Source organism: Typha latifolia, chromosome 6 (assembly GCF_019914945.1).
Source record: "Typha latifolia isolate L0001 chromosome 6, TyphaL0001v2, whole genome shotgun sequence".
NCBI lineage: Eukaryota > Viridiplantae > Streptophyta > Magnoliopsida > Poales > Typhaceae > Typha > Typha latifolia.
The window spans coordinates 328,529-345,457 of NC_133091.1; the positions used below are offsets into that span (position 1 = coordinate 328,529).

General features: G+C 38.3%; 4 protein-coding genes across 5 annotated transcripts; 3 read left to right on the forward strand and 1 right to left on the reverse strand.

The window, feature by feature from the left end:
* Nucleotides 1-831: 831 nt before the first annotated feature.
* LOC140790557 (serine/threonine-protein phosphatase PP1-like) lies at nt 832-6,599 on the forward strand. Of its 2 annotated transcripts, XR_012109417.1 has the most exons (5): nt 832-1,237; nt 3,614-4,173; nt 4,260-4,480; nt 6,195-6,405; nt 6,492-6,599. XR_012109417.1 is itself a non-coding variant. In XM_073140682.1 (4 exons), the coding sequence occupies exons 1-3, from the start codon at nt 1,036-1,038 to the stop codon at nt 4,446-4,448; spliced, it is 951 nt and encodes a 316-aa protein (XP_072996783.1). In that variant the 5' UTR covers nt 832-1,035; the 3' UTR covers nt 4,449-4,480; nt 6,195-6,599. The 2 variants fall into 2 exon arrangements, 1 of the variants encoding a protein (XP_072996783.1); XM_073140682.1 differs by having other exon boundaries at nt 6,195-6,599.
* A 2,599-nt stretch (nt 6,600-9,198) lies between these two features.
* Nucleotides 9,199-10,008, forward strand: LOC140790456 (mannose-specific lectin 2-like). Its single transcript, XM_073140572.1, has one exon. The coding sequence runs from the start codon at nt 9,199-9,201 to the stop codon at nt 10,006-10,008; it is 810 nt and encodes a 269-aa protein (XP_072996673.1).
* A 696-nt stretch (nt 10,009-10,704) lies between these two features.
* On the forward strand, nt 10,705-11,621 carry LOC140791305 (mannose-specific lectin 3-like). Its single transcript, XM_073141815.1, has one exon. It carries the CDS (start codon nt 10,762-10,764, stop codon nt 11,518-11,520), a length of 759 nt encoding a protein of 252 aa, XP_072997916.1. The 5' UTR covers nt 10,705-10,761; the 3' UTR covers nt 11,521-11,621.
* An 80-nt stretch (nt 11,622-11,701) lies between these two features.
* Nucleotides 11,702-16,465, reverse strand: LOC140791304 (protein RETICULATA, chloroplastic-like). The gene is made up of 9 exons (XM_073141814.1): nt 16,335-16,465; nt 15,519-16,210; nt 15,322-15,420; nt 15,007-15,227; nt 14,399-14,468; nt 14,138-14,217; nt 13,745-13,809; nt 12,394-12,589; nt 11,702-12,089 (listed from the first exon to the last, which is right to left on the reverse strand). Exons 2-8 carry the CDS (start codon nt 16,155-16,157, stop codon nt 12,396-12,398), a joined length of 1,368 nt encoding a protein of 455 aa, XP_072997915.1. The 5' UTR covers nt 16,158-16,210; nt 16,335-16,465; the 3' UTR covers nt 11,702-12,089; nt 12,394-12,395.
* Nucleotides 16,466-16,929: the final 464 nt, after the last annotated feature.

Here is a 16,929-nt window from a genome sequence, read left to right on the forward strand (position 1 = left end):
TATATCTAATTTCACTATCCTACCGTACCAAATCAAAACACTCTCTCCATTTTTTTAAGTCTATAATATAATATTTTTCTCTAAATCAAAGCCATACCTAACTAAAATGGGAAGGTGACATAACCATAAAAGTTGGTTATAAACCCTTAAACAAAATGAAGAGAATAGAAAAAAATATATATCTAATTTAGGTTTTTGACAAATAATTCTTAATATTTTCAATAGAACATTCCTTAGTTTAGAAATAATTGAGCTATATTAACTCAGGGTGTTAGAAGCAAAAATACATATTTTTTTAAAATATCGTCAAAGATGGGTCAATTTGAAATATAATAAAAATATAGGGTGTTATTTGAAAATCTTCTCCCTTTTTAAAAATTAAAATAAAAATTAAAATAAAAATAAAAAAGAAATCCTACGGTCATTTGGATATGTTAGTCTATAACTATTTCACAAGCGAGTCAATGGAAGTCTTCTGTCGGGTTAATCATCCATTTAGATTTAGTGGTAACAGCGGTCACCATCACATATGACATAACAACCAGCGCACTTTAACTATCTCACGTAATAATGATTGTTAGGAGTGCTCGTTGCCGCTAATAATATATCTCCTAATAATAACAAGAGCAAAAAATAAAGAAAGAAGAAGGAAAAAAATAATAATAAGAAAACGATTTTGAATTTCGATATGTGCCGACATTTACACGTCAGTGAAGCAGAACAATATTAAGGTGGGACCCGATGACACGTCGGCGTTTCGCGCCTCTTTGGAGTTGCAGACGCAGCTGTCCACTAATTAACTACCCCACCAACTCCCCCACTCTTTGGTTTATTCTTTTGTTTAGCTCTCTCGTATCTGCCTCTTTATCTCTCCTATTCTCCTTTTCCTTGAATGCACCCCGCGACAAGAGGAAGGCGACCGTCGAATCCCTTGGATTAATCCATCTCTGCCGCTCTCTTTCTCTCAATCCCTGTCTCTCCCATTGGAAGAGTTATTTCGTTTGATTTGGATCGATTCCCCTTTGATCGATCGCTATGGCGGCGGCGCAAGCGCAGGGGATCGATCCGGCCGAGCTCGATAATATCATATATAGGCTTCTTGAAGTGAGGACGGAGAGGCCCGGGAAGCAAGTTCAGCTCTCGGAATCGGAGATCCGGCATCTCTGCGTCGCTTCTCGGGAGATCTTTCTTAGCCAGCCCAACCTCTTGGAGCTCGAGGCTCCCATCAAGATCTGCGGTTTGTACCTCTTTTCCTCTGCCTTTCGATCGATTCGTGTTTCAGTTTTGCTGATGGGATGGATGTAGGATGTTGAACAACTAATCTTTTCATCGGATGGTCGATATTTTAAAGTTAATAATTAATTTTAGGGTTGTCTGGTGTGGAGCAGCAGTAAAATCTGTTGAAAGTTCGATCTTGGATATTGGATACTACGGAGGGATAATTGGACCGACGAAAGGAAACAAACAATCAAAAGATTAGTTTATGATCGAGCTATAAATTATGTGAATGACTTGGTTTATTTGGTTGTCCCTTCGGATTGTTTATGAGCAATGAGAGGCAAAATGATCTATTCATTGAGAAAAATGGCAACTTTATATATAAGTAATACTAGGAGCAGGATATGGATTCACTAGCAGCTCATAACTATTATGAGAACTGAAACCGGATTAGCTTGCATAGGTGATGCAACTAGGATAATGTATCTTTATCCATCAATGCGACACCATCTTTTTTGTAAGTTTAGAGATGATGGATTATTGGGTTTAAGTCAATGGACATATTTAAAAATTTGATTAATCTCAGAGATGTTGGAGTATAGGGTTCAAAGCAAACTATACTGCAGTACTTTAGCTACATGACCAATGGAACTTTTTGACAAAACACAGATTCAGAGGGCTCACCGGAGGTAGTAAGGAGCTTCACCATGTTGGTATCCAAATCCATACACTCATGTACTACGCATGGACAACCTTTCTTTTTGATATTCACTCTAAATTTTACACCTTTCTTTATGATATCCACTAAGTATATGCCTTTCCTTCATAATTGCTGCTCATCTTATTTCCTCGCCAATTACCACCTTTCATCAACTATTCTCTGCAGATCCTGACTTGCTATTCTTCTTTAGATTTATTGCAGTACAAGTGGCTTTTAACCAAGGGAAATAAAGGTTTAAGTAGCCTCGAAGCATATTTAGAGAGGAAGGCTGCATCTGTAATTACTTGGAGTCATATATAGGCATTTGGAGATAGAACTTCAGTTAGAAGTAAATGAAAATTAAAATGGGTATTTTTAATTGAATCTGGATTGAGTTGGCTATTAGTTGGGTCCTTTTGCTACCACTAGGTTTGTCAAGAGGCGTCGTACTAAGATTTTTAGCCCCATTTTTCCTGTTGCAAAGGGTTGTCAACTCGTTACTAGGACTTTTATTACTTGCATGGCATATTGCTAAAACCGGTCTTCATAAAGGTCATCATGTATAGTTAGATTACAATGATGTGTTTCAAATTTTCAATATGTTTTTGACTAGCCTTGTTCTCCTGAAGTTATAGTTCTTTAGCACTTCCAAAATTTCCTTGGATGTCTTTTGGATGGTTTTCTATGTAAGTCAACATAGATAAATAGTTTGTACTTTAGCTATAGAGAATATTATGTTAAAAGGATGAGCTTTGATACTGTATAACACTAGAAAATTGGTAAGAATTCGAATTTGGTAAGTATTCAAACAATTTTACTCAAATGCTTTTGACCATGACAGATAGCTATTTGAAATAACTCTATTATGCTTGAAATTGTTAAACCTTAAGTTTAAAACATCTTCTTTCTTTTACATTGATCAGCAACATTTAGGATGAGATAACTCAATGTCTGCAAGGATTTTGTTGGCTTGGAGTTTGACAAAGAGAGTTGGTCTTCTCTGAATATGATAACATCCAAATTCACATATAATAATTGTGAGTGTGAATGGTAGGGTTAACGGTGGACAGTAGAAGTTTCAAAATATACCTGCATTCTTTACCCCAGACAGTTCAGTAAAATATCTCAGTGTAATCAATACGACATGACCTTTTCTGTGGGAAACTATTGTTCATTTGCTTTATTACACTGTATAGTGTATAATTCGAAGGCAATGATGTAAAAAACTCAATGTTTAATGAAGTTCTGGTGCAATTGTTCTTTTCAAGAAGTCATTCTAACAACTTTTTTCACTTGGTTCTTCATCATAAGAGAGTCTGCAGTGTTATGGAACAATCACAATATGGGTTATTAGATGTCCTTCCAATTTTCCAAGAATCTTCTTTAAACTATTCAAGCTTCTAATATGACAGGGCTATTCTTCTTCTTCTGGGACACATTCATGCCATGAATAAGTTGAATGTTGTTTTACTATCAGTTTGCAAGTATTTTAGTGCTTTCTTTTCAGGGTATGGTAAAGTATCGCACCGCCGCTATGTAGTTTTTTTTTTTGTGCAGAATATTCAGCATGAATTGGTTATTGGTCCTTTTAAATATTTCTTGCATATTAAGAGGGCTTTTAATGTATTTCTCATGTTATGACTATTGCATGGAGATACATTTAACTAGTCATTGCGATGATTTATGGATTTGCAGGTGATATTCATGGACAGTACAGTGATCTTTTAAGGCTTTTTGAATATGGAGGTTTTCCCCCAGTTGCCAATTATTTATTCTTAGGCGATTATGTGGATCGGGGAAAGCAAAGCTTGGAAACAATATGCCTTCTTCTTGCCTACAAAGTTAAATACCCAGAAAACTTTTTCCTTCTGAGAGGAAATCATGAATGCGCCTCTATTAATAGGATATATGGATTTTATGATGAATGTAAGCGTCGGTTTAATGTGAGTCTGTGGAAAACCTTCACTGAGTGCTTTAACTGTCTTCCTGTAGCTGCTTTAATTGATGACAAGATACTTTGCATGCATGGCGGCCTTTCCCCTGATCTATCTAACTTGGATCAAATTAAACGTTTACTTCGGCCAACTGATGTGCCAGACAATGGTTTATTATGTGATTTACTCTGGTCAGATCCTGGTAAAGATGTTCAAGGTTGGGGAATGAATGACAGAGGAGTTTCATACACTTTTGGTGCAGATAAGGTTTCTGAATTTTTAGAAAAGCATGATCTTGATCTTGTTTGTCGTGCCCACCAGGTTTAAAAATATTCTGCGTCATTGTACTTATCCGTTTCTTCATTGTTTTTCTTTCATCTTCTTGAATCTTTTATATGATTTGGCAGGTTGTTGAGGATGGCTACGAATTTTTTGCTGATAGACAACTTGTCACTGTATTCTCAGCCCCAAATTACTGTGGTGAATTTGATAACGCCGGTGCAATGATGAGCGTCGATGATACTTTGATGTGCTCTTTCCAAATTCTAAAGCCTGCAGAGAAGAAACCAAAATTTGCCATGGCAACAAGAATATGATATCAAATAAGCCTTTCTTATATGTGTTCCAGGTAAGTTGCAACATTGATACCTTGCAACAGTACTAATTGTTATCTTTAATGGTTTCATATATTGTGTATATCACTGCTTAGCTCACTACTATGATAGTGCCGTCAGTCTTTATAGCTATATGATTACTTTGGATAGTTTTATCATGAGAAATATCTGCTTATTATAAATCAATGTTTTGAAAAGCGGTAATGGCAGCCACCATGGCAGGCTGGTGCACTGGCCGCCTCGCAAAGTAGTAATGCAGCCTGCCAAAGGCAGGTAAGTTGCATTGGTGCTCGGGAAAGGACGCTTTGGCGCCTAGCAATCTGATTTATTGGTAGACGTGAGTTAGGTCGGTAGATGCAGGTCAGGTTCTGGTTAACGTAAAAAAATTGTGATCGATCTCTTCTCTCTCTCGATCTTTCTCTCTTGAGCGGCAAGTGGCAACGACAGGCCTATATAGCAGTAAATTTTTTATTGCTATATATGATTTTCTTTCATTCAGTTTGCAAAGTCATTTCCAAATATGATAATAATTGGCTTATATCGGCTTGTTTATGTATTGCTAGCTTTCTCAGTTTTTTAATATGAGCACTACTGTTTCTCTTGGATATTCTGCATGCATGGATCAATCCCTGTATTACTCTTTACAGAGGCATTTCATATGGGTGAGCAGCATAGGTTCTGTTATTGTACCTGTGTTACCTCTATAGGGCTATCAGGTCGTTTTTGCAGTGTTCCAAGCTTTTTATTGTTTCATTAAGGTTAATGTGTTGAGAACATGTTATTCCTACTTCCAGTTGTTTCTTTAACTTTTGAAGTAAATTTTTGCATGCAAACTAAATGGTATTTTGTATTTTGCCGGACGGTTATAACGGAGTTCAAGTTCAGCGAACTGATTATAAGAGTTCTCAGACTAGGCATGACATAAGTGTCACTATATCAAACTTAAGCTGTGCTCACACTCTAAATCCTGCGCTCAAGCTTGGCATATTAACCCACCAGAAACTTACTGAGCTGTTCTGCCGGAATGACATGTTATTGCTATTATAGACTGAAGTTAAGCATGATGCTCGAGATTGGACGTTTTATATCAAAATTAACATCAACCGAGCTTTTGGCAAGCAAGTGCAAATCGTTCATGCACAGTCGGCCCATCTGTACCCTTAGTATTGAACAGATAGAAATAGAACAATAGAAAATATATTTTGGATAAAGAAGGAACTTCTTTTTGACAGTCCTAGCGCATTAGATAACCTTCTCTAATTAGTACATTTTTGTAAGGGATAATCTAGTTTGTCAACTTTGCCTGATAGTCGTGATATCAGGTGTGATTAAAATTCACAGACTCACTTTTAATGCAGTATTTCAAGATTTGCAACTCCATCATTCAGTATATATTCAATTTATAAATAGTTCTAGAAAACGACTGCCCTACTGCCTTATGGTTTTCTGTAATGCAATGGCCTAATATTTTTCTTATTAGAAATGGCACAGATTGCTTTATTAATTCATATACGAATTGTAAAGTATGGTTTAATATTTGGTTAACTTTCTTTGCACTGCCTTGGTTTTCTTGTCTGAGCAGCCACCTAGTTTGTAGAATCAGGCACGCAGTTGATGGCTCATCTGCTGCCCGTCCACTGCCTGACAGTTTTTTAAAACCTTGATTTATAGCAATTATTTTTAGCATCAAGTCTGCAAATTCTCAATGACGTTTCTAACTCTTGTCAGGCTATTAACAAATGATATACCTGGAGGCGAGAAACTTCCGGAGCTTTGTGACCGGTGGAGGAGGTGTAGTAAGAGCAAGAGCAAGAGCACGACAGACTATTTAACACGGCAAAAAATTAATATAGCTTGGGCACCCAACAAGTATTTGTGTGGAGCAACTCTTTATTAGATTGCGAACGTCAGAAATTTTCTTTTCCTCGACTGTGTGAAAGTATGCTGCTGCCTGCAGGTGTACATACATTGATTCCAAAAGGCTGGATTGATTGTTAACTCCTATATCCTTCCTTCTGTTTACAGGAACTTACCCTACCCTCAGAAATCCATGGAAGTGAACTCCTCTTCATGCCATCCCTATGTTTGCACTGCAATGTCAAGAAATGGTGATTTTCATTACATTGACCAAAATAGTACCTTCCAAGCACCTTGTGTGTTGTGGTGTTTGGTGTTGATGAGTCAGCATGCCTATCTTCAATCCAAAAATTCTTTGATGCCTTGGATAGTTGAAGATAAACTTCTCACAACTTTGGGGCAGCCGGCATTTATCCGGAATTCCTTCCTATGTTCATTGTATCAAATTCTATTTATAAAAAATAAAAAAAAATTGGACGGCCCATCTCCGAATTATATCTTATAGGATTTAGAAAAAAAAAAGAATTAAGTAAAATTATCACCAATAGAATTAATTTACACTTCCGATCACGTGAGAAATTGATACGTTACCACGAGGTCCACGACCTCTAACTGTCGCTAATGGTTATCCACCTTATCCTCTGCTACTCGTTGCTTTTGCGCGTCGCCGCAGTCCTTGTCCACATTCCACCAACTATGACCCACCCTTTTTGACCACAACCATTTTGGGTCCACAGCTCAATTATTCATATACAAACCCAATGTCGAGTCAGACACACTATCCGATCTTATCCCCAAACTATCTGATAACCTTTTTAAACAAAGCCTATTCCTTCCTCTATAAAACAGAGAAGACTTGACAAAGTTGGAGCACATACAGCTACCTAAATACTATCAGAGATGAAGACGGTCTTGGTGCTTATCTTCTTCGTCTCTCTCCCCTTCGTCCATTCCAAACTCGAGTTCCAGCTACCAGCAAAGGGTAATTAATCATACATACACCTTTGCCTCCAATTCTCCTCTACTCTTTTGGTGCTAAGAATTAACCAAATTAATTTATTTGGTTTAATCTTTTGACGGTAATAGATTACAGAGGCGATCAGATCAAAGTAAGGCCGTGGCCGTGCTGCGACAACTGCGGTGGTTGCACGAAATCCATCCCACCCCAATGCCAGTGCCAAGATCTTGTGAGGTCGTGCCATCCGATGTGCAAAGAATGCGTTAGATCTCCTCTTAGCGTTGAACCGGTCCTGTATCAGTGTATGGATCGGATCCCAAACTTTTGTAAATATAGATGTAGTAATTCCAAGTCTGTGCGAGAAAGGTAGTGCCCATGTCAACCTGTAGATCTCCTTCTTTTTCTTTTTCTTTTTTCCCCACCTTTTGTTGCGAGTAGTTTGGGTACTCAGGAAGAGGCCTGCATGCTTTGTGATTGTGGAAGTTCTCTTGTATAATTATGGGAGATTTCATCAATTGGGCTGTCTACATCCTTTTGCATGTTTATATTTTATTTCATAAGAGGTCAAGTTTATTTTTTTGTTACCTAACAAAAGCAAGAGAAATTGCCCTGTTTTAGGACTGTTTGAGGGACAATTGGTCGGGATACATGGGCCTTCGTTATCTGTTTGGGCTATGAGGCTGTTAGGACCCCACGTAGCGGTTGGATTTAATCAATGTCACCATTTAACCCTCGTGGCCGAAGCATTTGCGAATATTCTAAACAGAGTGGTCCATTGTAAGTCTTAAGTGAGGATATTATGCTTCTATAATCCCCTTTTCTTCTCATATATTTCGAGAAGCCAACCGGCTTGGCTAGCAAATTTGAGAAGAACAATGGGCTACAATTATACTTGGGAAGGTAACCAATTAAAGTAGGAAAGTCTTCAACATTGTACAAACCCCTGTATATCAGGAGGCTATTACAAATACTACTTCCCTTAAATTTGATGAATTTAAACATCCTCTCCTTATCGTACTTCAAACTTTTCAACATCCTACAACTTCACTAGAGCTGTCAATCTATCCAGTTTTATTGTTCGAAATCGACCCATTCCCTTGGTAAATTCATTTTGAGCCGGACATGAGCTAAGCTTTAAATTTATATTTTTGAACTCCAAATTAAGTATATCTGCAGTCATATGAGCTTTAATTTGGAGTTCAAATAGCCTAACTTGTTGGACCCTACTATTGAAAGTAGAAGGCCCTTGTTGACCAGGCAAGCATCTAACGTGATTGTACTTGAGATTTGAGAGGATGTAAAGCCTTCTATTGTGCAAAAAATGTGTTCTATTTGTGGTCATAGTATTGTGGCATACTTGACGAAGTAGATTAATATAATTAGCTAGCTTTCAATGACCATATTGGACAAGAGGTATGTAATGTATGAACACGCAATATAGGGCATGCAGACATGCAAGTCCTGAGATAGCTAACACAAGTACTTGTCATTGCTTCAGATCAGATTCTCTAACTTATTTCTACAATAATAGTCCACTTGTTTTTGGACCGAGGCCTACCAACTCTGATAACTACTGTAAAACTTACAAGGCATCCAATGGCTAGTTCAATCATATATCATGATATAGCTAGTAGATTTGTCCATGGGCGAATATTAAAAAAAAAAAGTGTTAAGTATAATCAAAATTGATATAGCTCAAAGATAAGAGATTTAACATTTGAGAACAATATATATTAATTCGTCGTCCTCTAATAATTCAAAGAAATATGCAATTCTGGTAGTGAAATTGTCATAATAAATAGACATGCAGACGTTACACGTTTGTATGCGTGATCCTTACCATGTTTTAAGCAACATATATACATACAAGTAGCTAGGCCTTATATATAACAACAAAGATCATATCAAACATCTCCCATGGCGATCCAAATCTCACTACTACTACTCGCCTTCTCGGCCTTCTTCGTCATTCTTCTACCTCACACCTCCGCAGACTACGTTCTCTTCAATGGCGAAGTTCTCATGGCAGGCCAAAACCTAACGAACGGGCGGTACCGCTTATCCATGCAATCCAACTGCGATCTAGTCCTCTACGACGGTGACGAGCCGGCGTGGCGGACCAACACGGCCGACAAGGGCAAAGACTGCTATCTAGGCCTTAAACAAAACGGCGAACTCGTCGTTCGCCGCAACGTGCATTACACTCTATGGTCAAGCTCTAACAAATCCAAAAAAGGCAAGTACGCTCTTGTGCTTAATGATCACGGCAAGCTGGGCGTCTATGGCCAGAAAAGGTGGAGTAGCAACAACCAGAAGGAAGTGGGAGTGATGACGAGGTCAGTAGTGGGAACAAGCTACGTCTTGTACTCTGGAGACAGGCTAAGCCCACCAAAGAAGCTTAGGTACAAGAACTACGAGCTAAGTTTCACCAAGTCCTGTAACATGATCATAAAAGAAGAACGATCAGGAAAGGTGCTGTGGCAAACGAGTACGCAAGGCAATGGGTGTTACCTGCAATTGGAGGAAGACGGAGAGCTCGCAGTTAAGCGTTCCAACCAACGTCTTTGGAGTAGTAATAAGAAGTTTGAGAATGGGAATTATATCGCGGTGCTTCGTTTCGATGGGAGGCTTAACGTCTATGGCCCGTTAGTTTGGTCGAATGAGGAGGTGCAGGACGATTCAGCGATGTCTTCGGCTCTCGGTGCCGACTCTGCGACTTCTTTGTAGAATTGCCAAGAGCTACTAGTAATATGAGTGATTTAAGTATAATAACTAAGAGGATCTCCTCGAACTTATATTTGATTTAAGGCCAAGAAGAGCTAGGCGTAGTTGTTACTTTTCCTGTTGCTTAAATATATTACGCGGTTATTATGCAATAGATGGTTGTCTTTGAATTAATCATAAAGTAAGGAATTAAAAGCGTGATTAATGAGCAAGAAATATAATCCATCCCGTTTAATTATTTATTTCAATGTGTAGGGAGGACACAATGCATCTTAAGTCTTTAACTTGACCCGGCGATCAGACGTGCCACAGTTTTATTCTTATCTCAACTTTTACTATTTTTTCATACAGCAATTGCAAGTGAAAAGAACTGTGATATCCTTGTACCAATAAAGATCAATTTATATGATTATTTTAACCAATTAATTGTACTCTAATTCTTCTCAAACTTTTATCTCGTTGAATTATGCAAATGAATCCAAGATAGAATTAAATTCCCAAAGGAAAACTCCAGAAATTCTTGAATCCCAATGTGTGTAGGTGTGACTGTGACCCCATATGAGAATCATACAGCTCAGCCCATGTGACGATGTCGTCTTCGTTGACTACAAGCCAAACCATATACTGACAGCGGCGACTACGCTTGGAAGTCTTTAATTACATATATACGTATTAAAATTTCAATATCTCCGCGTCTATATACACTAACCTGGGAGCTCAACTCAAGTAACCCACTCCAAGAAGTCATCAACAACAATGACGCTAATCCCATTTCTCCTCGTCTTTGCATCGTTGCTTTCCCTCTCTATAGCAAACGAGAACAATGTGCTCATCACTGGCGAAGTACTCGGCACCGACTCCCAACTCTCCTACCTTGGCGCCGTCTTCGTCATGCAAGGCGACTGCAACCTAGTCCTCTACAACTCCGGCGTCGGTTTCCAATCCGACACCCACGGCGACGGCGTCAACTGCACCCTGACTCTCGACGACCACGGCCAGCTCATCATCAAGAGCTCCGACAATACCGTCGTCTGGACCTCAGTGCCACGTGCCAACACCAAGAAGGGAAGCTACGCCGCCGTCGTGCGACCCGACGGGGCGGTCGCCGTCTACGGCCCGACAGTGTGGTCAACGCCGAAGTTGGACTCGTCCAATGCTGACGTGTACGGCTCATATAAGCTCAACATCCCCATGGTTAGGAACCTCCTGTTCTCGTCTCAGATACTTTACGACAACGATGAGATCGCGGCGAGGGATTATAGTTTTATTATGAGGGATGATTGCGATCTAGTTCTTGACAAGGGTGGGAAAGGTGTTGTTTGGGAGTCTGGGAGCTCGGGTAAAGGAAAGAATTGTTTCCTTAGGCTTGACCACAAGGGACAGTTGAGTGTCAACGATGATCATAATAAAATCTTGTGGGTTAGTGAAGCTGCAGGGAAAGATGGGGACTACGTTCTTATCATGCAGATTAATGGGCAGGCTGCTGTGTATGGGCCTTTGGTGTGGTCGACTTAGTACTCAATGCAAATGCCGCCTTGATATGCTTTCTTAGTTGTCTACGGGCTTTCCATAAAAATTAAAAAAGAATTGTTGGAATAAATGAACCTTTGTCTTTATTTTGTCGATTTCTTTTATTATTACTATTATTATCATGAGCTTAGATATTATTATTCTCAGTACATGGGAGTCAGTGACCTATTTTAAATCCAACATTTTATCAACTATGATGAAATTAACATAACATTACATGAGAAGTATATTGCTCAACAAGCTGGATGAATCCGTAGCATCTCAACACAGTAGTTCGAAAAATGCAGTTCAGAACTTTGCTGGCTTCCATAGCCTTGAATTACAGTTTTGCTCCTCTTTCAGTTTGTAGAGGGAAGCTCTAAAAATCACAGGATGGTTGGGAAAGAACACTGGATTAACTTATAATGGAGAATTGTCGACAAATTTATGAGCTTTGGTAGGATAAATATGCAACAAGGAACTGCAACAGGCTAGAAGCACGATCATCTGCTTGCGCAGCCACATTAACTACTTGAATGCCCAACCAGCTTAGCCACGTTGGTCATGGAAAACGTCTGCAATTACAACAAGAATATATGTATAAGCATCCAACAATTAGCTGGTGGGGAGTAGAACAGAACAGTCGAAATTGGGAAGAAGAAGTTGATAAGTGTTGTGAACTTGAATATTTAATTAAATAGAATATTCTAGAGTCAGGTCAATGTATTCCTAACACTGTGGATGCTCTGCTCGAGCATGACATGAAGGAAACCAAAATCAAATTCATATATATTTGCCATATGTCGAAACAAAGGAAATGATGAAATCAACAGATTGCACTTTTATTATAAAAAAAAAAACATAGTATCAAATTCCTACCATCACTGACAACCACTCCACCTAGCCCAATCCACGAACTGCATTCCTCCATAAATGTTATTGGCAAACCGGACGCCAACTGTGAAAGCCATTGCAACAGTCGGAGTGCGTCTTGCTACTGGAGATGCCTCGACCAAGCGTTCCAGCCCATTAATAATCTGGTACCGGGTATTGGAAGAAACCGCAAGAAATACCCCTGAAAAATTAAAAATGCTATGAGAGTTGCTATTATTGGCTATGGCATATGAAAGAACAAAAATGACACAAATAATAGAAAATAAGCAAGCTTATGCCCTTTCCACAGGCAACTTGATAAACATTCCATCAAACAAAAGATATATCAGCACACTTAAATTTATCAACATTCGAAACAAATCCTGATTGCTTAAGCCTATTGTCTTACAAAATACAGTTTTATCCCCTACTACAAGTTACAACAAGGCCGCCCTAACAGATCAGAGAAAAGGAACAAAGGGAGAACATCTCAATAAAAATTAGATTATCGGTACTGTTTCAGCACCAATAATCAATGTAAGTGTGCTCAGATGGTCCTTTGACAAAGACTGGCTATTTGAAATTGGGAAGGATCAGATGGATTTTGACAAAGGCAACAAGATTTAAGTATTTACCTTCATTTATCCTTGGTTTCTTGAAGATCTTTGGAACCAATTAAAAGGTAATAACAATTATTTAACCAGTAAGGCATCCCATTTTGAGTTTACCTTCAAACAAATGGTTTACTGAAACTGACTTTTTTTTTCATTTTATTTAATGAAAAACATTCTGAGGAAACAAATCATGATTGTCACCAAATCAAGAAGAATAGCTAAACTCCATGATTGTAGAATCTAAGTATCATTGCGATGCAGTCTACATATTTTTAATGAATCATGACATGTGAATCACGTGATCTCTAGAAGCATCATCAGGTCTACAAAGAACCTTTTCAGAAGTCTGTTGGATAACATCAAGATGACTGTAGATTCCATCAAACATTTTCCACATTGTGCCAACACATGTATAATTAGACAAATGCATGTTTTTCATCAAATAATCTTAAAGGAATATCAAGTGAAAACTACAAATAGTAGGTTGTGCTGATCTTTCCAAGACAATGATAGGTTTTTAGTTTTTGCACACACAACTGAATTCAAGCAAGATATTCCGCATTTCAAGGAATTAACAAATCTAGGAAGTACAAAAAAAAAACAATAAAAAATTTCATCTGCAATGGAAGCTTCAAGAGGAATAATTAGTTGGGTAGACCAAATGGAACCTTAAAAAGAAAAAAGTAAAAATAATTTAAGAAATTATCACTTAAAGAAATGTTAAGAACGATTTCCACACATACCCCATAGAGCAGCACTTTTAATAAGAGGTGGAACAGGTATATCTTCTTCTGATTTCTTTACGCTCCTGAACGGAATTCAGAGGATATATTTAAATTAGTTGTCTGAAATGCAGAACAACAGGACAACCATGCAATCAACATAAAGATGAATGGAACTACAGAAGTCCTTAATAGACATTCCTATTCTAGACATTAATAGCATAGAATCTTTTCTATAGAAAAAGTTTAGAGTTTAATTAAGATAAAAAGAATTGCCTATCGAAACTGTATATACTAGCTACACAGTCTAGGAAAATATACATTGAAGCATCGTTGCTACTTCCAAAGTTACTTCACAGTTTTATCTAGCTACATACTAACCCATCAGAATTGATTAGGGATTAAGGTATTAACCTTTTGGCAGTCATTATCATGTTTGCGATTCCTTGGCCTACAAGGCCACACATGAATCCAACCGAACCATATAAAACACCCTGCATTAAATTGCCAATCTATTACTGATGCATTTTCAAATAATGAAAGAGATTAATGCAGCTGCAACACCTTGAAAGGAACTCTGAATATGTAAAGATAGGCTCATCCTGAATACAACCCCAAAAAATCCAACTGCTCAAGATGAGCAACATTCTTCTGCTAGTAATGATGATAGTATACCTTGAAAAAGTAAGTACCAATCCGTTGTCGAACTGAATATCTGCACCCTGGTCTTTCAGCTTCAAAAACACTGCATCAAACATTTGGATCACTTAGGAGAAATTTTAGATACTTCACATTGTGGTCAAGGAGATTGGGGATGCTCTGGATGCCTAGAATAAACCGAGACATGATGGGTTCAATAAAGAAGACCGGTATACCATAATATCCTAAGGTTGAGTTTGAACAAATAGGAAAGCTAATTGCTAATCAAGATATTGAATAAGATGACATTGCATTCTTGGTAGGAAGGCTCTCATGCATAAACCATTTAGTAAGGACAAAATTTCAATTTCAAGATGCCTATAAAATTACAGCTAAAAGCCTAAAAGTAAGATGGTGACATTGTTTAAGTTCCAGACTGATTAGTGGAAGACAAACCAAATCTGCACTTGCTGGTGAAACTACTATTCGTCATTGAAAAAAACTGTTACTTTCTCAACTAGCAAAAGCGCAAAAAGTAAATGATTCTTGGATCAATATCTTATTGTGAAAATGAACCAGCTGCATATAGATGACCAGATTTGTTTACCGGATGGTTATTGAAACGGAATAGAATTTCTATGTACCTGCTTGGCAAAGCTCCATAGGCATGTCTGATGCGTCCAAGAAGACCTTTTGAAGCAGATGCTTGACCAAACCGTGCATAAGGTGCCAACATACCCACTAAAGCTATGTTAACAACTATGCCTACCAAAAGATCTGCAGCATACAACTCAAATTCTGACCAGAAATCTTTCCCCCTCTTTTGAATTTCAGCAAAAGTTGCACAGCAGGAGTCAATAATTATCTACAAGTTCAGCACAAAACATATGTAGTCAATTACCTCCATACACCTCAGATGTTAATATAGGAAGATCCTGAGAAAAAAAATTCCGACAGACCTCTGTTCCAACTTTAAAAAGGAAAGATGGATCAGCAAGCATCCGATTTCGAAGGAGTGAACAGGACTTCATAGCGACATCCAGAGGCCAAGCTGCTGCCTTTGTTTTGATTGAAAATGGTTACAATAGAGCTCTACTTGGAAGTACATAAATCACATTATTTTCCATCATATGAGCAATAAAAAACAAATAAGTACCTGCATATCCAAGTATCTAAAGAGAAAAACTTCTTGTATTCCAACGGTTTTTGCAGCCTCTAGCATGTCAGCAGGAAGACTGGCCCCACGTTTCTTTACTTCTCTCATAACCTCCTCAAAGTTCAACACTGGTCCGAACTCATCTTCTTCTCTGTTATCACTTCTTTCGTCGCCGTTGGCCCCACCACCACCCCCTCCTCCTGGTGGAATATTTCCACCACCACTAGACCCATTAGTATTATCTTTGCCTCCATTTCCGAAATCAAGCTCCGGATGACAGTTAGATTCAGGAACAATAATTTCCTTATTCAAAGATGCATCCCCTTCAGTCCGCAAGACCGTAGTTGTCGTGGCATTAGATTCCACTTCGACCGGCTGCTGCATCTCACTGGTAGTTTCAATAATCCACTTCCTCTTGCGCGAATAAAGATCACTTCTTTCTACCCCAATATAAGACGCAAGCATAGTTGATTTCAAAGATAAACTACACCTATCAGTAGGACTTGTTCGGAGTCCAAATCCCATGACATCAGTAATTATCTTTTTGCTCCGGCATACCGTAAAATTAATGCCAACAGAGCCATTATTAACCATATAAGAATGGCTATATGATCTTAAGTTCAAACAAGAAGACCCCATGCTACGCTCCCCCAACAAATATCCTCGAGATGGAACTTTGATTTCAACAAACCCTATGCATGTACATCAAATAAAATATAAGAACAAATCACCAGCTGCTAAAAAGCAAAGGACAGTCTTTATGACAGGAGGAAAAAAAAAAGAAAAAAAAAGAGATCGGAAAGAAGATATTTATACTGTGGATTCCGGAAAGGGAAAGGAGGTAGTAAAAACGGTGGGCTTCTCTTCTTCGATTCTCGATTGGAAAGATGAGATTTTGGGAGATGCGAGTGGGGAGTGTGACGAGCGGCGGAGTGCTGCAATTCGAGGTCGAGGGGGGATAACAACTCGTGTAGGGATGCAAAAACGGACCCGGGCCTGGATCCACTTGACTGGGCTTGGATTGGGTCATGCTAGAATGGACCCGACCCGCCTCGAGTTAATACCGAATAATGCTTAAATGGCCGCGTACCCTATTCAGGCCGAGAACTAATCCGGTCCAATTATTTTGTCTAACAAGTAATATATAATAATAATAAGCTGGTGTGGCCAAGGCCTAAGGCCATCCAAATATAATATAAATCTGGGGATGGATTTTTCTTCTTTAATGGCTCCTTTTTTTTTTTTATCTTTGGTTAAATATATATGTTGCGTTCTCACGAAGTTTTGAAATATTTCCTAAAATATTCGTTATCGGTAATTATATATCATGCTGTTTATGTGATTTAGAAACTACAAGAGTGCATTTTTATTTTTATTTTTATTTTTATTTTTTGAATGAGAGAGTGCATTT

Bases quoted from the DNA above. Each gene is read 5' to 3' on its own strand.
- LOC140790557 (XM_073140682.1), top strand. From the start codon at position 1,036: ATGGCGGCGGCGCAAGCGCAGGGGATCGATCCGGCCGAGCTCGATAAT. The intron at 1,238-3,613 runs GTTTGTACCTCT...ATGGATTTGCAG, and splicing joins GGCTCCCATCAAGATCTGCG to GTGATATTCATGGACAGTAC. The intron at 4,174-4,259 runs GTTTAAAAATAT...ATGATTTGGCAG, and splicing joins TTGTTTGTCGTGCCCACCAG to GTTGTTGAGGATGGCTACGA.
- LOC140790456 (XM_073140572.1), top strand. From the start codon at position 9,199: ATGGCGATCCAAATCTCACTACTACTACTCGCCTTCTCGGCCTTCTTC.
- LOC140791305 (XM_073141815.1), top strand. From the start codon at position 10,762: ATGACGCTAATCCCATTTCTCCTCGTCTTTGCATCGTTGCTTTCCCTC.
- LOC140791304 (XM_073141814.1), bottom strand. From the start codon at position 16,157: ATGGGGTCTTCTTGTTTGAACTTAAGATCATATAGCCATTCTTATATG. The intron at 15,228-15,321 runs GTCTGTCGGAAT...CTGAACTTGTAG, and splicing joins TTTTTAAAGTTGGAACAGAG to ATAATTATTGACTCCTGCTG. The intron at 14,218-14,398 runs GTATACTATCAT...AATTTAATGCAG, and splicing joins TTGGTACTTACTTTTTCAAG to GGTGTTTTATATGGTTCGGT.